At 53.9% G+C, this 19,837-nt stretch overlaps 2 protein-coding genes across 2 annotated transcripts in view; one reads left to right on the top strand and one right to left on the bottom strand.

Moving 5' to 3' along the window:
* The window catches only part of OPHN1 (oligophrenin 1), a gene marked incomplete at both ends in the record, with an annotated part of 46,044 nt that extends 37,831 nt beyond the window's left edge, over window positions 1-8,213 (bottom strand). The window contains one exon of the mRNA XM_079541970.1: window positions 8,060-8,213. Coding sequence (XP_079398096.1) covers window positions 8,060-8,213 — 154 coding nt within the window. The remainder of the gene's footprint in view (window positions 1-8,059) is intronic.
* A 527-nt stretch (window positions 8,214-8,740) lies between these two features.
* YIPF6 (Yip1 domain family member 6) lies at window positions 8,741-12,823 on the top strand (the record flags this gene model as incomplete). Its single annotated transcript, XM_079541925.1, has 7 exons — window positions 8,741-8,812; window positions 9,281-9,409; window positions 10,299-10,377; window positions 10,752-10,794; window positions 11,762-11,887; window positions 11,980-12,137; window positions 12,705-12,823. Exons 1-7 carry the CDS (start codon window positions 8,765-8,767, stop codon window positions 12,821-12,823), a joined length of 702 nt encoding a protein of 233 aa, XP_079398051.1. The 5' UTR covers window positions 8,741-8,764.
* Window positions 12,824-19,837: the final 7,014 nt, after the last annotated feature.

Below are 19,837 nucleotides of genomic sequence, written 5' to 3'. Positions count from 1 at the left end.
CAGCCCTCGGTGGGACCGCAGAGCTGCTGGCAGCAGGGCCAGGCAGGAGCCCGGCTCGGTGCTGGCACAGGCCGCAGCTCTCATGTGTGGCTGCTTTCCACCACGGCCCACGGTGCGGCAGGTCTGCAGGCTGCACCCCGCTCACCCTGCCCTCACCGTGCCGCTGCAAGCAGCCGGGCACCGGCCACAAACAGAGTCCTGCCCCGGGACACTGGGGAACCAGCGAGGTCCCAGCAGCGACGGGCCGTCTCTGAGAACTGCCTCTCTGTCCTCCCACCGCCACGCAGCACCGCCGCACACTGCTGCAGGCGTCCCTTCGGGTGCGGTGCCGTGCAGGACAGCTGCTGCTGCAGACCTGCAGGACCTGCCTGGCAGCCTGACAGCTCAGCTGCAGGTCCTGTTTGTCGCTCCTTGTTTTCACAGCTGCGCTGTTCAGTAAGATTAATGAAATTATGCTTCTTTAAAAAGATCTAGGCTCAGCACTTTGTAATCAGTGCTGGCTGGAGGAACAGAAACTAGACAAAAACAGAGGGGGAACACAGCACAGAGCAGCTCGGAAGCTGCCATGAAGGCCTTCTATTGTCCAACTGCTTTTATCACCACTGAAGCAGCACATGACCGTGACTGTACATTCACCTGTATGGAGAACTCAGTGACAAAAAGGACATCAGCTGCAAAGGGCCTTTCTGAATGTGTCCAGAATGACCTGAGGGTGGCATTGCCCAGCAGAGGGATCCCGACAGCAGCGAGCGTTCTGCAGCCCAGAGTGAAACCATGGAGAACTCCACACCACCAAAAGGAGAAGTTTCCAAAGCCTTACACCTCACAATTATCAGCTGCTCCTATAGAACAAAACCTTTATTTCATGTTTAGTAATCGCTGCCTGCTGAACTTCACCAGCGGTCTCCTTTTGCGTGTTCAACATCTGTAACGCAGAGCTTTACAGAGTTCATGGGAGAAAGTTGGCCATTCTTTGCCTTTGAACATCAGGGCTCTCCAGGCTGCACAGAAACTTTGTAATTCTCAAGCCCAAGCGCTGAGCACAGCTCAGGGGGACAGGGCACAGCTTTTATGGTCAGACCCACGGTATGGGGACATCCACGGCACAGGACGCCCATGGCCACGGTCAGCTCATTTGTGCGGGCAGCAGCTCCTGCTCAAACCAGCCCAGACGCACAGCTTGGGGCTGGGGGATGAGCCAGAGGGCAGCTTGGAGCTCCACTCTCCTGCGGCACAGCACGGCACAGCACCCCGCCAGCATGCGCAGCACTGCTGAAGCCACCCACAGAAAGCTGGCAGGCAGACGAGGAAGCCACATCTGTAGTTACCAGCGTGCTACCAACAGAATTATTAACCAAAGTATTCAAAACATTTCTCAAGGAAGAAGGCAGAAAAGCTGAGTCTTCACATGGTGACTCAAGAGGAAACGCTTTAGTCAGCAGCAGCGCTGCTGCGAGCTGCGGATTTTCAGACACGTTACAAAACAGGGATAACACCCACATCCTTCCAGAAAACAGGCCAAGAAAGGCAACAGAACATGGAAGAAAAGCTGTGTGGTTGTCTCACGTGTGGCAGAAGAGCAAACGCACTTACACACATGAAAGCTCCCCAGTGCTGTGATCCTGCCCGCGTCACCACGTTCGCAGCTGATCTCAGGGCTCTCACACTGCGATCGTCCCCATTTCCCAGGAAAGCAGGTGGCTGTGTGCCTGCTGGCTGAGCTCCCTGTGCAATGGGTGCTGCTTTCCTGCATGGCACAGCACTGGGAAGTAGACTGGGGTGCAGACCCGGGCTGGGAAAAGCCCCCCCAGAAATACTGTGTGTTGGCTCGCTTGAAGCAGGATGACACTGGACCACAACACGCTCCAGCACCATCTGTGCTGCAGCGCCAGGGGACGGGGAGAGGCAGGAAGAGCTGCCCGGCGCTTCCCACCCCAGACTCTCCCCAGGAGGCGCCTGCAGCCAGCAGCAAGCAGCCCTGCCCAGAGCTGCAGCGTGGGCACGAGGCCGCCCGGCTCGTCCTGCCATGCTCAGCAGCAAAACAAAATCTAACAAATGCACAGCAAGGAGCTCCAGCCCAAGGGAAAGTTCTGCCTCACTCCTGGAGCACACAGATACTGTGCATGCTCCTTTTCCTTCCTGCCTGCTTCTGCAGATTAGATTTTGGTGGCAGTTTGCTTTGTTTTCTTCATTGGTTAGCTTCTGATTAAGGCATATCTGTTTTAGATTTACACCAACTTGTGACCTCCGGTTCTGTGCACGGCGCCTAAATCCCAGGAAAATGAGTTCCTTTGCTGCCTGCTGGGCTGTGGGGAGCCCCCTTCATTCACCTGTCTGAACGCAGCACAGGAACAGAAGTGCCAGCAGGGAGAGCTGGCAGTGGCACGGGAGCAGCTCCGCTGTGCTGCCGTACGGACACACAAAGTGCTTTGTAAGCCGAGCACTGCTCCAGCATCGCACTAGGGCTCGAGTTCCACTCCCTCAGGAAGGCAGAGGTAGGACCGAAGGAAAAAACATGATGAGATTTCTCAGTGAGAGGAACCAGGTGTGGCAGATACCTTTATGCACATCCAGCCACGTCGGTGACCCAAAGCCAAAGCACTTTCAGCCCCCTGCTCGCACCAGCACTGCAGCACGCCGTACAGACACACAGGATGTGCTGAGCCGTGCCTGCTGCCCCTGCTGCTATCCCACCCCACAGCAGGACGCTGCACAGAGGGGCTCAGGAGCACGCAGCTCCCTTCAAAGCTATGTGAAGGCTCTCGTTCTCTTCCTGTGCTCTTTGAGGCAGAGATGTGAATGGTCCTTGTTAGTATGTCCTCGATACCCTTAGTTTACAGAGTGTAAACTGCTGGATCGAAGAGGTGTCCCATATGTAATTTACTGTTTTTAAGCTGGTTTGCTGTCGTTTCAGACAATAAAAGCTGAGAAATCAGGAGAAAAAAATTAAAGTTATCAATAGTAACTCCACGCAATTCTGAAAACCTTCCTATTAGGGCTAGGACAAGTGTTGGAAAATGATGGCTGCAATAGCCAAGCAAGGAAGGAAGGAATTCTCAGCACGTGCCAGTGGGCATCCAAGCAGCCCTGGCTGAAGAAGAGCAGCAAGGAGCAGGAAAATGTAAGCAGATAGTACTGCTGGAGGGGAGTGCTGTATTTTCCAGCAAGTCATTTTTCCCCTGCAGAAGTCCAGGAACAGCTTAACATGAACTGCTATATCGTAACTCACTCCAGGAAAGAGGGGGGAAGGTGTTCCTATGGCAGTGAGCCATCCCTGCCCCAGGGACATCCCAAGGCAGCTCCCTGCTTCAGGAACAGGCCAAAGAGAAAGCATAGGGGGCAAACAGCAGCTTTGTGCCTCAGGAGCTTCCCAGAGCCCCCTACCTCACGGGCTGTGAAAAGGCAGGGCTCTGGACACGGGACTGAAGCAGTTCACGCAGGAGCACTCGGAGCCGCCTGCTCTGTCAGCAGCTCCAGACAGGCTCCCTGCAGTGCTCTGCATCCCAAACACATTCCTCGGAAGCTGCTTTTATCATTCCTGATAACGCGTCCCTGTGCTGCTGCAATGGCAAACACAGGGCAGGCAGACAGGCCAGGCTGAGCGGAGCCAGCCCACGCTCCCAGCACCTGCCCAGCCCCGCAGGTCTGCTCCTGCACAGCTCCGTGCACAGCTCAGGTGCTGAGTGCTGCCCGAGCGCTGGTTTGGTGGAAGGTCATTAGAGCCAGGGAACTTTGCTAGGTCGTGGCTGGACTCGATGATCCTTAAGGTCTTTTCCAACCTGAGTGGTTCTATGATTCTGAGCACAGGGAAGTGCGAGGATACAAGCAGAGGAGAGGAGAACAGAGCCGCGTTTAAGCAGCACAACGATCCTGGGTGCACAGCAGCTCTTCACACGCACCTGACCAGTGAATGATTTACACAAATCCTGCTTGGCTTCCAGGTTCCCCCAAGGGCAGCTGAAGGAATGGCTTTCTGTGAGACGTGGGGCTCACACCCCCACATGGATCAGCTCTGTGCCCCCCCGTGGAACAGTGCACCCCCACGGAGGGGCTCTGTGAAGACACACAGAGGGGTTCCGTGCACATCCATTAAGGCAGCACTGGCTCATGCTCTGTGCAGAGTATCTCACTGCCAGCACCTCAGCGCCCAGCACAGAGCTCACGTCTGCCTGTGCAGCTCCAGCACTCCAAGTGCCAGCAGCCGAGGGGCACGCAGGGCACGGAGCACCTTCCTCTTCCTCCCTTCTGCAGAGGAGCTTCAGCCTTGCTCACATAGAGAAAAAACAGTGTCTGGATCTACGACACCGTGCCAACAGCCAGAAATCTCGCTCAAGGGGTTCGAGCCTTTGTCTACAGACTTCACACGAAATAGCACAGGGGGCTCTGCAGGAATCAGACAGGCACTCCAGGATTGCTTTAATCTCATTACAGTATTTCACATTCTTGACACCCTGCTTTCTGTACTCAGAAGCACTGAATCCTCAAGCACTGTCCCTTATGGCAGCACATGGATCTGTTGAGAGCTCTGACGGCCCTGCAGTTCTGCTGGCACAGAGCTCCATGCCAAGCAGTGCTGCTGGGCTGCTGCACGGCACCGATGGATGTGAGCAGCTGCTTTGTGGAGACAAACACCTGTCTGCTCTCTTCTGGTACAAATCACTTTGCAGGCACAGACACCTCTGTGCGCTCCTTCATAGCGCTGTCTTTCCAGGATGAAACGCTCACATTGCCTGGAGAAGCTGCTTAACTGGCATGCAAATTCAGAAGCAATTTGCAAAACTACGCACTGTGCAGAAATGGATTTCAAAAGCATGTATGCAACATCTGCATGAGATCTCAAAGCTCTTCAGCTTCAAAAGCCAGCTCAGACCTTTGTAACGCTCGCAATTAATAAAAACAGCCTCAACTTGACATTTATCAAACTCCACCTGATACGCAATCGCACAAGAAGATCAAAGACCAGGAGAGACGGATGCTTCTGCATAAACAACAACACACACAGAAGAAAGCTGCAAGCCCTGCCAAGACAACAACAAAAAGTAAGACGAGGCAGCATACCAAGCCGCAGAAAGAAAATGATGTGAATGATGTATTGCTAGGACAACAAGGCTGCCTCGCCGAGTGCTGCCTGACGCACAGCTTGTGTCAGGCACTGCCACTGCAAGGAAGAGATGTGCACGGCACTGCAGAGCCGCCCTGCACACGTGGTTCTCTGCCTTTCACATCTGCGTGGTGAGCGCTGCACCTTGAACAGCAACACGGCACTCCCAGGGAGGAGAAACACCGGCAGTGCTCCTGGAGCTCCTCGTCCTTCCGCCTGCCTGCAGCTCGGGGCAGCCCTGCAGCTTGGGGGGCCGTGGCTGCAGCAGTGCAGGGCATCCCAGTGCGTGCTGCAGCGTGAGGGCAGCGCGTGGGACTGAAACCGTCACTCGGCACTTCCAGCAGCTCTGAGCACTTCTGGCACGAATAGGGAAAGACACGGCCAACTCTGCAACAAAAATATCTCTTATTTTGTCTCAAAGTAACTTCTTTGCTATCTTTGAAGTCTAAGATCATCACAATTGCCCAATATTTTGCTTTGCTTTAGTCCTATTTCTTGCTTGGCACCACCTTCTGCTTTGCTATCTCAGTGTGTCCTGTGTACAGACAACTCCCTCTTTTTTCCGGTTGACAAAGAAGCACAGCAGCAGCAACACAGCAGTGGGACCAGCACAGGAACAGACAGTGGGACCCGAGGCTGTACAGTGCTCAGGAGGGTTTCACACACTGTATTTCAGTGAGTAACATGTCAGTGATGGATGGGGGAAAATGCCAACACGCTCAGCTCTCCCGTACCCAGGAAAGGCTGGGGCTCAATGCATTGACCACCAGGCTCACATCACTGCCCCAAGCCCCTCGGTGTCACACCTCACCTGCCCTGCAGCAGGACAGGGACATGAGCACCAGCCGTGGGGAGCTCTGTTACAGCTGCGCACCCAGCACCAGCACATCCCTGCTGAAGGCATTTAACCCAGCACGTTCAGTCCTGTTGTGAACAGTCCAAAAACCCTCAGTGGAGGTCACTGAAACAGCACTTTTCAGACACTGGAGGCCCAGCCTCTGCTGCTACCACATTAAAGTTGGTGCCAGGCAGGATTCTCATGTTCAGATTCTGTCAGAACACACTTAAGATCTCCATGCAACTTCAGCTTGCCAGACACTTCTGCAAGGAGAGGACATGTGTGCACCAGGTACCGACAGCCCAAAGCAGCAGCCCGTAAATCAGGGTTCTGCAGATCCTCACACAGACTCACACTCACTTGTTTTTCCTATGACTCGACAAATGGAAAACAAGACAGCTCTGGGCAGTTCCAGGGTTTGGGTCTACATGCGGACTGCTGGCAGCAGCTCACACGTGCACAGCAGGCCCAGTGTGCCTTTCTCTCCATACACCATGTGGATGCTGCCATGTTGTATGGAAACCGTTGAGTCCCAGCCTGCACCACTGATTGAACACTGATTCCCTGGGGAAAGGACCGGTCAGCTCTGGGAGCGCAGGTGAAGGCAGTTCAGCTGTGTGACTGGGAGGGGTGGCTGCACCTCCCTCAGGACCCATTTAAGGGCTGAGTGCCGCTAGGGAAAGACTTCTGGTTGGAAATCCCTTCCTTGTGAAGTTTTCCTGTCAGCTGAGATCTTCAGAGACAGGTGAGCACTTTCCTTTTCTCTTTGTCACACCTTCCCATTGCACTGGTCCTTTTGTCATTGCACCTCCTGTGTCACCACGTCGCTGTTAATCTGGTTGTTACACGTGTGTAACGCACAGCCCCAGGTCCCACAGCACCCCTCCTCACAAGTCCCCTCCCACCCTTCCCTCAGCTCCACCCTCACCACCACTTTCGTCTTTACGTTTCAGTGTCAGCTGTCAGCTACAGACAGGAGAACCTGTTACTTTTCACTGTAAATATTAACTGTAAGACGGGTGACTGCTAACAACCCTTCCCACACAAAACCTAAACGGCTCAGAGCCTTCAGAGAGCAGACAGGTCTGACGAGAACAACGGGGTTTTGATTTGCTGTTGTTTCTTTGTTGTTTTTTCCTGATCTGAGCAGAGATCTTTGGTTTCCTCTGCAGGACACCAGCATCCCACCAAACTGTGACGCCGGTGTTTGGGCCACGCCAGCCTTTGTTACAGCTGTTTTCCAGATGGGCACACACAGGCTATGCCAGACACAGCGCCAGTAACGCAGAGCCCTGAGCTGCTCTAAACAAAAGGGTGGCTGCTAAACCTGCTAACACAAACTAAAACCAAGCAGACAAGGAACGCAGCGCGCGCACACACACACACACACACACACACCCTGCACTGCAGGTTCTCCTCTCTCCCCTTGGCCTGATGCACGCACAGCACTAACAGCAGCATCTTGGGCTCTATTTTAAGCTTCTATAGTAACAGATGAGATGCGAGGGACAGCACTGAGAAAGTACATGCATTGGTGCCAGAGGGAAAAGCGTGGACAAAAGGCAGTAGGTGTGGGGCTGGGACACAGTAGACCCCCTCTGGGGATCAGAGGGCCTCAGTGCTCCTGAATGAGCAGCTCCCTTAGAGCCGGCACTGAAGTCTATGTGTGCTCAGATACCGCTCTCATCGTTATTCAGAAAGAAACAAAACAATACATGCACAAAGAGAAGAACTGTGGGCTGAGCTCTCCCAGTTCTGCGACGCTCTGATGCCGTGACTGCAGAGGCTGGCCGTGCCGGTGGGGCCCCGTTCAGGAACCTGCGTGCTCCATCTATGAAGGGCACGGAGCGCCTTCACCGAGCGCAGCTCCGCCGTCCTTAAGCGAGGCGGTGCGGGAGCTCAGCAGCCCTGCGTGGGCACCGGCACACAGCAGGCACAGCTCTCCTAAAGGCACTGCGGGAAACACACGCTCCAGAAGCAGCGAGGTGCAATTATATTCCAGAAAAAGCATTCCTATTTAGAGAGCGTTGGAAACAGAGAAAAACCGGTCGTCGTTCTATTGTTCCCTATTGCATCCCGGTCGCAGCGCGGAGCCGCGGGGCAGCAGAGCCGGGACTCACTGCGGATGGCGGCGATCAGCGCGTTGCCGTCCTTGATCACGTCCTTGATGAACTTGTTGGTGCGCTCCAGCTCCTGCTCGTAGCATTTCAGCCGCTCTCTGAAGTCGGGGCTGTCCAGGTAGCAGTCGCTGAACTCCAGCGGCGGGTGCCCCATGGCTGCGCCGGCACGGCCGGGATGGAGCTGCGGGAGGGGCGGCAGCGGGCGGGCTGCGGCACCCTGCGGCACCCTACGGCACCCTGCCCCCGCCGCGGGGGCCCCGCTCCCCGGCCATGCCCTGCCCCGGCCCCGCCCGGCCCTGCCCCGCCCCGCTCCCCGGCCGCCCCGCCGGCTCCCCGCAGCGCAGCGCGACCCCCGCTTCCGGGCGGGGCGCGGCACTGGGGGTGCAGTTCCGGGGGCGCGGGGCTGAGGCACGGCCGGGGGTGGGCGCCGCGCCGCCCCGCAGTGAGGAGCGATTCCCGGCGCTCGCCGACGCCCCCGCACGGAGCCGCCCGCTGCGGGGCCCGAGGGCTGCGCGGCCGCTCCCGGTGCCGCCGCCGCCCCCCGCCCCGGCCCCGACCCTCCGCGCGTGGCACCGGCGCCCCCTGCCGGCCGGGAGGCGCGACGCGCACAGCCTCGTTACCACGGACGCTCCGGCGGCGCGCGACGCTGAGGCGCCGCGCGCGGTGATGACGTAATCGCGGCGCCACGTCGGCTCTGCGGCCAAGATGGCGGCGGCAGAAGGCGGCGGGGCTGCGGCGGCAGCCGAGCCTCTGGTGAGCGCGGCGCGGAGCTGCGGGCTGTGCTGACAGCGGGCGGGACGGCGGACGGACGGACGGCAGGGCTTCTTCTGTCCCGCTCTGAAGCGGCTGCGGGCCGGGCTGCGTGCGGTGCGGGCCGCCGTGGGCTCTGCCGGGCTGGAGCGCGGCCCTGTGCGCTGTGCTCGGAGCCCCGCTGTGCGGCTGAACGGGGATCGGCGTCCGTCAGTCACCGCCGGCTGCGCGGGGAAGAAAAGGCGGGGAATGGAGATGCTGAGGAGAGCAGAAATGCTTTGTTTGCGTGCAGCTGCTCCTTCGGAGCGTCACGGCAGGCCGTGAGCTGCTCGCTCAGGCGGCGCTGGGTGCTGCCCTCGGGTTGCTGTGATGCTGCCCTCAGCTCCGAGCGGCGGCTCCCACCTTTGGTAAAGCGCCAGCAGTGAGCTGCTCCGCGTTTCCTTCACTCTGAGGGTTTCCCCATTTGTTCAGTTTGCAGGCCTGGCAGACGTGTCCATATCTGAGGACATCCCGGTGGAAGGGGAGATCACGGTTCCCGTGGGGTCCCATTCCCCAGAGGAAGATTTCTCCACGCTGGATGAACCCGTCAGGGACACCATTGTGAGTTTGTGTTCCCTGCCCCTGTCTGTGATAAAATGGGTTTTGCTGAGCTCTCTGGCCAACTGCTATGTGAAGCCTGCCTTCTTTGCATGCCTTTACGCAGCTTGTACATCTAAATAAGCGTTCTGGGGGGTTGTGGATAGTTGCTGTTGTTGTTTTTCCCATAGAATTGTTTATGTAAAATGTGTGCGAATATGCATGAGTCACAAATAGTTGAATTATAGCCTCAAAGTTTCTCCCATCTTAAAATCTTTGGATATGTGAAAGCATATGGAACTTGGGAGAAGACTATCCCAATTAATAGGACTTTTAGTTAATTTTCTTCTCTTAGAGGAGTGTAGCAGAAATGCTCAGTCACAGCCTGAAGCAGTGATGGAGCACCTGGCGGGAAGGCAGGGCCAGCCCAGGGGAGCTCAGGTGCATGCAGCACAGCTGAGGGATGGAAGGGATGGAGCCAGGATCCACCCCTTCCCAGCCCTCATTTAAGGGTTGGCAGTGGAGGTGAGGGCGTCTCACTGGGGATTCCTGCCTACCCGAGCCCTGCCAAAGGTAAGCAGCTCTTTTCCTTCACTTCTGTATCCATTGCAGCTGCATTTGGGCTCATTCTCACTTACTGTTGCCAAAGACTTTGCCACCCTGCTATTATCATCCCATTATAGCGTTACAAGGAGCAAACAAATTATTTTTCTTTATTGGGTATTCCTAGGTGTGCAGTACTGTTGTGTTCTTAAGCAGCGTACAAAGCATAGCATTGTTTGTGCAAAGTCTGCTGCCGGAATATTTTGGTTGGGTGCTGTTCTGAGTTACTATGAATGCTGCCTTACTTCTTGTCTTTCTGCTTTCTGCTGAGGTCTGTAACTTTCATATAAAAATTACTTCTTTGTTTCAGCTGAGAGATCTGAAGGCTGTTGGGAAGAAATTTGTCCACGTCATGTATCCAAGGAAGAGCAGCGCGCTCCTCAGGGACTGTAAGTGTGAGATATGAGATGTGTGCTTTGTGTGTGCGTGGGAAGGGGGGGTTCCGTGGGACGGGGACTCCAGAAGTGTGTGCTGTGTGTTCTCTCTGTTCTTATGGAGTGCAGAATAGCAGAGGTGAAAAACCTGAGGGTCAGCAATGCTGTTGTAAAGTAGCACATGCGGGAGAAGTGTGGAACAATTAGCTTTTGTGGAAAGCAGGCTTTCCAGAAGTGACATATGGAATATGGCTGAAGATGCTAAGTAGTGAAATTGTGAGGAGGTATAATGAAAATGATGCCATAGCAATTGGCAGAGGGTGCTTAATTACTCACGTAAAAATATAATTGTATCATATTTGTGATTTTTTTTTTTTCCTTATCTCCAGGGGATCTTTGGGGGCCTTTGGTGCTTTGTGTCTCACTTGCTCTGTAAGTACTTACTGTGTGTGGATTTACTTGTATTTGTTTTAGTATGAAGATTGTTTAGTATGTTTCAGTATGAGTGTTGGGAGTGTGAGGACCTCAGGATTTCTTTTTCCACGTATCAGATCATGCTCTTTGCTCCTCCAGTCTTCTACAAACGCTGCTGATTTAGACTTGCACCTTTTTGACATTTGTAGCCCCTTAGGAGCTCCCTGTCATGGAAGGATCTTGCTGAGAAGATCCTGATTCTCATTGTTCTTGATTTTAATGCATCTGGCTGACTGCTTTGACCCTAATCTGCAGGTCACAGCTTGTGTTTAAGAGCAGTCGTGTGTGTACTGTGTGTCCTGTGGAGAGAACTGATGGAAATGAGGGCTGTTGTAATAACTCGTCACTGGGAGGTGGCTGTGGCTCTCAGGAGTGTTTTGGTGCTCCATTAAATTGCACATGTCTGGGGTAAGGTAGATCCTTTGACATCTGCCACCTGGGTAAAGACCCGCAGAGCTCAGCATCCAGAGGGCATTTAGTAAAACCCTTTATCAGAAATGTACCAGGTGAATTGAACCTTCAGGTCTGTGTGTGCTGACTTTTCCAGGCGCTGTGTTGCATTGCTTGCATCCTGTTCTTGCTGAGAGCTTTCCTTAAGGCATAACTCTTTTCTCAAGCAGTGCTCTGCCTGTTTTGAGAGGCTGCCAAACTTCTCATGTTCGTTTTCTTGGCTTTTATCTGTGATTTTCTCTGGTGTGCTTACACGGTCCTGAAAACAAGTACATGAATAGCTGAAGTGCCTTCAATTGGGCAGCAATCATTTTCTTTTCCTGTGCAAAATTGAGGATATCAAAAATAAAAATAATTACAGTCTACAGTCTTACTAGGAATCAACATCTCCAGTTTCCTATTGTCATCTGTTCTAGGTTTGCAAAAGCTCAGTCATCAATTGCAGTTGACTCCTTGTATCTGTTGTCTACAACAGGATGCTGCAGGGGGGATCAGCAGACAGCAAGGAGGACGGAGGGCCCCAGTTTGCTGAGGTCTTTGTCATCATCTGGTTTGGTGCCGTTGTCATCACACTAAACTCAAAGCTCCTGGGAGGAACTATGTGAGTGCTGTCTTGTAGCAACAGTTGCAGTGCTTCAGGTATGAAGTCTGAAGGGGTGCTGTGGTCTAACTGTTTCCCTCCCTCCTTTGTAGATCTTTTTTTCAGAGCCTGTGTGTTCTGGGTTACTGCGTCCTGCCCCTGACGGTGGCGATGCTGGTGTGCAGGCTGGTGCTGCTGGCAGGCTCTGGCACTGTCAGCTTCATCATACGCCTGATTGTAGTGATTGCTATGTTTGCCTGGTCCACGTTAGGTAAGTTCCTGTGAGTGCCAGCACTGCTGTGTGCTGAGTGGTGTGATCTTAAAGGAGTGGCTCTGTTTGCATTCTGCTGAATGAAGCCAAAGGTTTTCCATAGTTTCAGGTGTTTCCCAGGCTGCTGCAGTACTGCAGAAATAGTTCTTCCAACCTTTGTGTTGGCAGAGATTCAGCCTTTGACTGCACTCCTGTTGATTTTCATATACAAACTGCCGTTGGAGGGAGGACAGTAACTAATACTGAACTTTGTGTGAAGTGCTACGTGTTTCATTCCATCAGTTCTGTTACAAATAGCCGTTAAAGAACATTCATCTCATACAGGTGTTTGAATTATTTCCCTTGTTCTTAATCTGTTAGGCTGAATCTCATACAGAATGTTAATCAGCACCTGTTCTACATGATAGAGCTTTGATTTGCAGTCGGAGGCCATTGTTACTGAGCTACGCTTTGCTTTGTTTGCTGTCCTTCCACTTCATCCTCATCAAGCTCTCCAAGCTCAACAGCTGCAGTGTTGATGTTTCAGTTCTGTGCTGTTTCAGGTGTTTTTCTTTCCCTCTGCCCCAGCATCCACAGCCTTCCTGGCTGACAGCCAGCCTCCGCACCGCAAGGCGCTGGCCGTGTACCCCATCTTCCTCTTCTACTTCGTCATCAGCTGGATGATTCTCACCTTCACACCCCAGTGACGTCCGGGCAGAGGAGACTGTGTGACACAGCCTGAAGTCTTGCACGGATGCTGCAGTTGATGTCGGCTTTGTCTTTGTTAATTTATCTATGGAGGTGGTCTGACGAGGCTGCTTGTGGGATAAAGCCAAGAACTGCAAGACTGGTCGCGTGTTCTTGAGAGAGACGGAAGTCCGGCTACTGAGTTTTTTTTGTTTAATTAGCCCTGCTCTTTAGTTGTGTTGAATAAGAAATGCACACTGTGACAGGGAATATTCTGCCTGAGGAACAGAGGGAGAGGTCTTGGGACTTCAGGAGCTGATGGTGAAGTTACAGGATCGCACTGCCTGGCAGGGTTCTTGCTCAAGCTTGGATTCTTGCTCAGGGCAACATGCCTTACATTACTGTTATGTGTTGGGTGGGTAAGGAGGAATTTGTTTGACTACTGTCCTTTTTTGTTCACTTACAGAGCGGTGAAATGTATATAAAATGCATCACAAGACTGCAAGCTTTCACTTTGAAATCAGATCTCAGCAAAAAATAAGTCGGGTCCAGTTTGCTGTTAACTAGAGCTGGGCAGAAGGGGACTGACTGCCTTTGCTCCTGTCAACGTTCTCTGTATTTATTATCTGCCCTCTTCAGCACCAAGAAGTGTGTTTTAGCCAAATGTTTCCAACTCTGTGGCAACGCTGACTAATCCACACATCCAGTGAGGGGGGCTTAAGTAGATAATTATCAATCTTCTTGTGTTCCTCGAGATTAAGAAGTCCTGGGAAAACAGTGAAGGCTGCTTTGCAGCAGGGCCCTGCCTGGTACTCTGTGTATCCATTAGAGGTGGAAGTAGAAGCCTCTGGGAGTACAGAATGTATCTCTGAAAGATGATTGAGACGTTGAGAGTTGAAGTGTTTTGATGGTAAGACAGCAAACCAGGTGTGGGTCTGAAAGTTTTAGAGTGGGTTGGCTGGAGGAAGGAAAATAAATCTAGAGAAGGTGGTGGCTGTTACGAAGTAGGACACAAATTCTGATCCAGGTTGCTTGTATGTGACGTTCATTTGTTTACATGGTTGGTGTTTCCACATAAATGCAAGCAGATCTGCGTATTGTTCCTTTGTACCTAGAATGAAATGTGAGAAACTTTTCTATATTTTCTTTCTCAACACTTTTTATAAAAGGAGGGGGGGAGTTTTCTTCTCCAGTAGGACGTCTGCTGCCTGGAGAGCCCTGTGCAAACGTCTGTCATTTATAGTTCAGCTTAGGGCTTGGCTGAGGGCTGGCACGTTGTTGCTGAAGATTGTACAGAAGTTCTTGGTGTTGCCTGCTGTTCTCTGTAAGCAGGCTGAGGGGGAGCTCTGGGGGTGGAAGAGCTGCTGTGAAAATGTCTTTTTTTTTTTTTTTTTTTTTTTTTGTCTGAAAATGGGCTTTGGATTTTCTTTCTTCTGTACCAATGCAGGTGGACCCAAAGCTGATGTAAGCGGGTCCTGTTAAAGTGTAAATACACCTAATTTGTATTTATGGAGAAGACTGCCCTTTTCTGCTACAAGCACTGCCAATACTTGGTAATTGGGGTGGAATTGTTGAACGTGCTGAGCAGTGTGACGTTGTTGCACTTTGAGAGGGTGGAGAAGAGGAAAGGAAGAAATCAGGTACGGTGGGAGCTCTGGGCTGTTGCAGGCGGCAGCGGGCGCCTGGGGCTGAGAGCAGCTGTGCTGCAGGAGGAGCTGTGGTGTTTGTATACTTGGGTGTCAAATGAGGATGGGCATTCTTTTAAACGTCCATTAAATTATTTCTGTTAAGGGATGTGATTTTTTTCTTTAAAGGGTGCTGCTTTCCTTTCATTGAAATGGTTGAGCTTTCCGAAGTTGAAAAGGAGTATTCAAGGAAGGAGAAAGGCACTAAAGCTACTCAAGTTGGATTCTTTGAGGAAAAACTCCCATTTCAGCACAAGAATTTAACTGTGCTTTTGAGAAATCCTTGGAATTCTGTCTCTGTGGTATTTAGTGTCCAGCCTTGTGAATTAATGTGGTGTTATGTCAGAAAGAAAAGCAGGGTTCTTTTTGAAAAGAAGGGAAATTATTTAGAGAGGAATTAAACAAAATCCCAGCTTCTTCCTTATTTGTTTTTGACTTAGGTAGAAGTCTGGCGGTGGCTTGTTCTGTAGCATGGGGCTCTTGGCTTAGCCAAGGGAGTTATTTTCATATTAACTAGATTTACTTTTCAGCTAATCGCTGCAGACTTCAGGAGTGTTGTAAACCTGAAAGAACGAGCAGAGAGACTGGTGATGGGGTGGAGGTTTGCTCTCTAACTCGTAGTCCTTCAGTGTGGAAACCATCACCTGGGGCCGTGAAAGCAGGGCGAGCAGTGCTGAAGAGTTGCTGTAGAGCTGCAGCTGGCAGGCAGGCAGGGAGCTAGAGCTTCCTGAGCTTCGTGTCTCCAGTTGAATAAATGATAGCTCAAGTTTGGTGTTTTTCAGTCATTATTTCAGCTGAAGGGGGGTGCTCTCAGCCAGGAGCTCTGGCTGCTGCAGCTCCCTGTCACACTGAGCTGACTTTGCTTCTCAGCTTTCTGTTGAGAGAGGGGCTCAAACAATTTGCCTGCTACAATGTTGTAATCACTTCTGGAGAAGCTCCGCTGAGGGGGGCTGGCCCTTCATCTTCAGGAAGACAATCCTCTGAGGACCTTGGCCCTTGTGAGCACAGCTGCTTGGGAGGGCAAAGTGCACTGAGCGCCAGTGCAGCGAGCAGGACTGGTAATTGACTGGGGGTACCTGTCGTGTGTGACTGCACAAAACTGAGAAGCCACAGCTGTAATTTGTTCTCTGTGCTCTTCAGCCACTGCTTGTGTGGAAGCAGCTCGCCCCGTGCCAGCAGGTGGTTCCCAGGGCAAAGCGTGGAGAGGCGCCGCAGCTCAAGCGAAGCGTTTCGGATACAGACAAGTGATGTCCCCGCAGCCCGAAATGGGGACCGGTGCGGCAGTCCTTGGGCTGCAGGAGGAAGGTTCTGTGCCATCCTCGGTGCAGCCCCGCGCTTGGGCACGGCTGTGTCTGCGGCTCCACGGCCCGCGTGGGGCGGTGCGAGTTGTGCTCCTCGTGCTGCGGAGTCGCTCGCAGCTGGTGGCAGCGCATCGCGTTTCCTTTGCGGCCCGGAGGTGCGGGGTCCTTTCCCTGCTGCTGTGCTGCCCTTCCCTCTCCGCACGAGGAGCGGTGCTGCTGCTGCTGTCGCGCTGTGCCAGGAGGGGTCCGCACTGAGCGCGTGGGCTCTGCCGGGAGAGGGAGTTCGAAGGGAACCGGCGGTTTCCCGTGCGCGGTGCTCTCTGTTCTTTCTGCGTCTTATTCTGGCACGTTGGATTGCTGTCTCAGAATTCATGCCATGCACTTATTTATAATCTCCCTCTCCTTGTAACAGTCCTCGTTCAGGGAAACGAATGCAACCGGGCTGTGGCTGCTGCCACTTCATCAGCACTCCAGCATCCCCGTAGCAGCGGCTGCTCTGGACAAGGCTGCGCTGCGCCCTGTGGGTTGGGACACCTGCCTTGGCAGGGCTCTGAGGCTGCAATCGGGTGGGAAAGAGGTGCAGCTCTTTGCACATTCTCTTCCTCCCCTATTCTCCCCCGGGCCTCCATGCTGCAGCAGAGGGCAGTGCCCCAGCCCAGCTCCGTGGCAGCGTGGGTCTGAGAGCAGCGCATTCCTGCAGCCGTGCGGGCTGAGGGAGGAAAGGAATGTGCTGTTCATAACGATGTTTTGTGCGTGAGTGTTTGTCTGAAGCTTCCATTGGGTTTTTGTGGTGTCCCCAAAAGTTGTGGCAGTGCTTGGCTGCTCTCAGCCCTGCAAACGCCCCTCTGTGCTGCTGGGCAAACCTGGCTGCTCGCTGCCCCAGTGTGATCAGTGCCTGCCCTGTCCGTGCCATCAGTGGCTCAAAAAGGGCCTGGGGAGGAGCACAGTAGCATTCCCCCAGTGCAGCACCCAGCTCTTGGCACGCAGTGGGGTACAGCCGTGCTGTGCATGGGCACAGCCATGGGTACCATGGTCCTCACGTCGTGGGAGCCTCCGGGGCCCACAGTCCCTGTGTTGTGAACCCATTGCATGGGGCTGAATGTGGAAGGGCTGAATGTGGAAGGCCATCTCACAGTGCTGGGAGGAATGCTGCACCTGGCAGGCGTTTCTCAGCTGTCTGCATGAACCCAAACTGGGCCAGAAGTACAGCATGGCTCCGCTCAGCCAGCAGCTGCCACCGTGGCCATGTGCTACACGTGGGTGAGGCAAAGCTCACTTACTGTGTGGCGTGGAGCCAGGAGGGCCCAAAGACAAACGTGTCCCTGTTCCTGCTGCGTTCCCAGTTAGCTGCTGGGTTGCTTTTGGTGCTGGAGGCTGTAGGCAGAGCACAGAGCACAGGTGGTGCAGCCTGGCTGTGAGCAGTGCGGGCTGTGGCTGCTGCTGTGTGTTTGCTGTACGTGCTCTCAGCATGCTGCTGCTAATCACCACCCCAGCAGCACCTCAGGCCGGGTGGGCACTGCTCTGCTTCAGGAAGGTTAATGTCACAGCAGCACAGTGACATTCCTGCCTGCAGCGGGGGGGTTGGAGCTTGTGATCCTTGAAATCCCTTCCAACCCAAGCCATTCTGTGATTCCTGTGAGGAAGTGGAACCTGCTGGTCAGTGTTCTGCTGATGCTGCTTTTTCCACGTACAGATGCTGCCTGTGTGCATTGTGGGCCCTTCTCCTGCCGGGACCTGCTGCAGTCTGGATGGTTCCTGGCCAATTGCTGCTCTGTTTCTGATGAAATGAGGCAGGAGAATGGGCCGGATTACGCACTGACACACCAACACCACTGGGAGGTCTTCCAGCAGTGTCATCTCCAATTCAGCAGATGTAGGAGCTTTGCAACTCTGTGTCAATCGGTCCTCTGAATGTTTATTTGGCTGTTGTGTGTATACTGAACCGAGTGTTGTAAGCATCAGCCAAGGTGTTCAGCACTCACAGGTGTCTCCTTTGCTGGAAACACACAGACCCCAGGCAGCTCTGGGGATCCTGAGAGCAGCAGGGTGGTGCTCTGTGCTCAGCCTGGCGCAGGGCTGGTGCTTTGCCCTGCTGGCTGTGGCGGTGCTGCAGGCTGGGGACAGCCAGCTATGGAACCTGAGCTGCAGGGAAGGGCATTCCCTTTCATTCTGGTCGCAGCACGTGCCCCTGTGCTGTATTAATAACTCGCCCAGTGTTCTTTAAAGTAGGAGCAGCAGCCGCCCTGTTGAAAATAACTCGCCTTCATCACACTCACCGTCACCCAATGGTGCTTTTATTTGTGCGTGTCTGTGGCAGGGCTGCTGTGTTGGATGTCATTTATAAGGTGGGCTGGATGTGCTCACATGTAATGGCTCCCATACTGTTCTGCATTGCTCATCATTGCACAGTTGGGCTCTTGGTTCAGGGCCATCCCCAGCACTTTGTCCCAGGAGCAGCAGGGCTCAGCATGGGGCTGAAGCTGCTGCCAGAGGGTGCAAGCACTGCTGTGCGGCAGGAGATGCTGTGGGCAGCACCACGTCCCCTGCTGGCACGGCCTCTGCAGCCCTCCAGCACTTGCCTATCAATTCAGCATCATTAAAATAAAAGAGCTACTCTTCCCACTATGCCAATAGGGCAAATGCCTGCTCTGTGAGTGGCTGCTCTCCTCCTGAACTCTGCCTGCACGTAGCAGAAAGTGGAAAATCACTGCGTGGCAATGACTTCCCAGCTGCTCGCGTCCCACTCCCACCTCCTGATGCCCCATGAGCAGCAACAGGAGCTCCTGCTGCCATTAAGCTCTGCTGGGAGCTGCCGGCCCACACCTCTTTAGAGCATTGCCAGAGGGCTCCTGAGCAAAGCAGTGACGGTAACTGCTCACTGATGGGATGTGAACAGTCCCTGGCATAAGCCTGCTTCTGTATGGCATAAAGTGATAGAGGTCCGTAGGGTAATAATAGAAATTGCATTTGCTTTTCCCAACATAAGAGGTTGCCTATGGAACAGGCACGTGAGAAATGTTGGGAAGAGGTGGAAGTGCTGCTGCAGCCCATGTGCCAGCACTGCTCTGCTTTGGAAATCATTGGTGCCACTCTCAGGCACTGCGCAGTGGATCTGGTGCTTTCGGCCCACGCTGACCAAGGATGACGCCTCGCTGCGATGCAGAAGGGTCCCAGACTGAACATTGCTTGCATGTTTTGGGGATGACTGGATCAAAAGGAGCTGCACAAGTATGCAGCAGCCCCTGTGGTTTGTCTGCCAGGCCCCGGGAAGGAGGCAGGCAGCATTCTGCTTGTGCTGCTTTTTTTGTGTGGAGGAAGTGGGGAAAGGACTTCCCAGCAGCAGAGGTGAGGCTGGCTGTGCGCAGCCCCGATGGAGCGCTTCTGTGGGTCACCCCGCTGCGTGGCTGTCACAGAACACTTCACTTTTCCCTTTTTATTTATTTATTTATTTATTTATTTGGAGGGTCAGATTGACAAAATGACAAACGAGCAGAAACCAAACAGTGGAGCTCAGAGCGCCCACCGGGAGCCCTCCCTCCACCCACCGGCTTTGTGTTCAGCACGGGGCGAGGAAGAAGCGAGCGGCTTTCTGCGCTGAGGCCAGGGCGGCTTGGTGTCACAGCACCCAGCCGTGTGCCCCCACGGGCGCCCCCCCGGCCCCGGCTGACACACGGCGGGAGCTCAGCCGCCCGCAGCACCTGCTGGGTCTGCTATAAACGGCGCTGGGGGGGCGGACCCCCACCGGCACGTGGGGCTGCCGGGGCCCGGGGCCGTGCGGAGCTCCTGACGCGCAGAGAGCGGCTGCGTGTCCCGGTCCTGCTGCCACTGCTTGTTCTGAAATGCTCTCAGAAATCGCTATTTGGTGTTTCATTTCTGAAGTGCACAGAAGCAGCCTAATTCCAGCCCGGGGGCTGCATATCCGACACCCACCCCCTGCACGGAGGTTTGTGGCGCTTCCTTTTATTATGGGCTTTCTTGCAAACAAACGCTGTGTGTGCAGAAATGTTTGCGGGGGAAGATAAGGAGCTGTGAATAGAGGCGCGGTAAA

The sequence above is a fragment of the Tetrao urogallus genome, assembly GCF_951394365.1.
Source record: "Tetrao urogallus genome assembly, chromosome: 13".
Lineage (NCBI taxonomy): Eukaryota > Metazoa > Chordata > Aves > Galliformes > Phasianidae > Tetrao > Tetrao urogallus.
The sequence above is the reverse complement of the archived record's forward strand: the minus strand, read 5'-3'. Positions and strand labels throughout refer to the sequence as shown.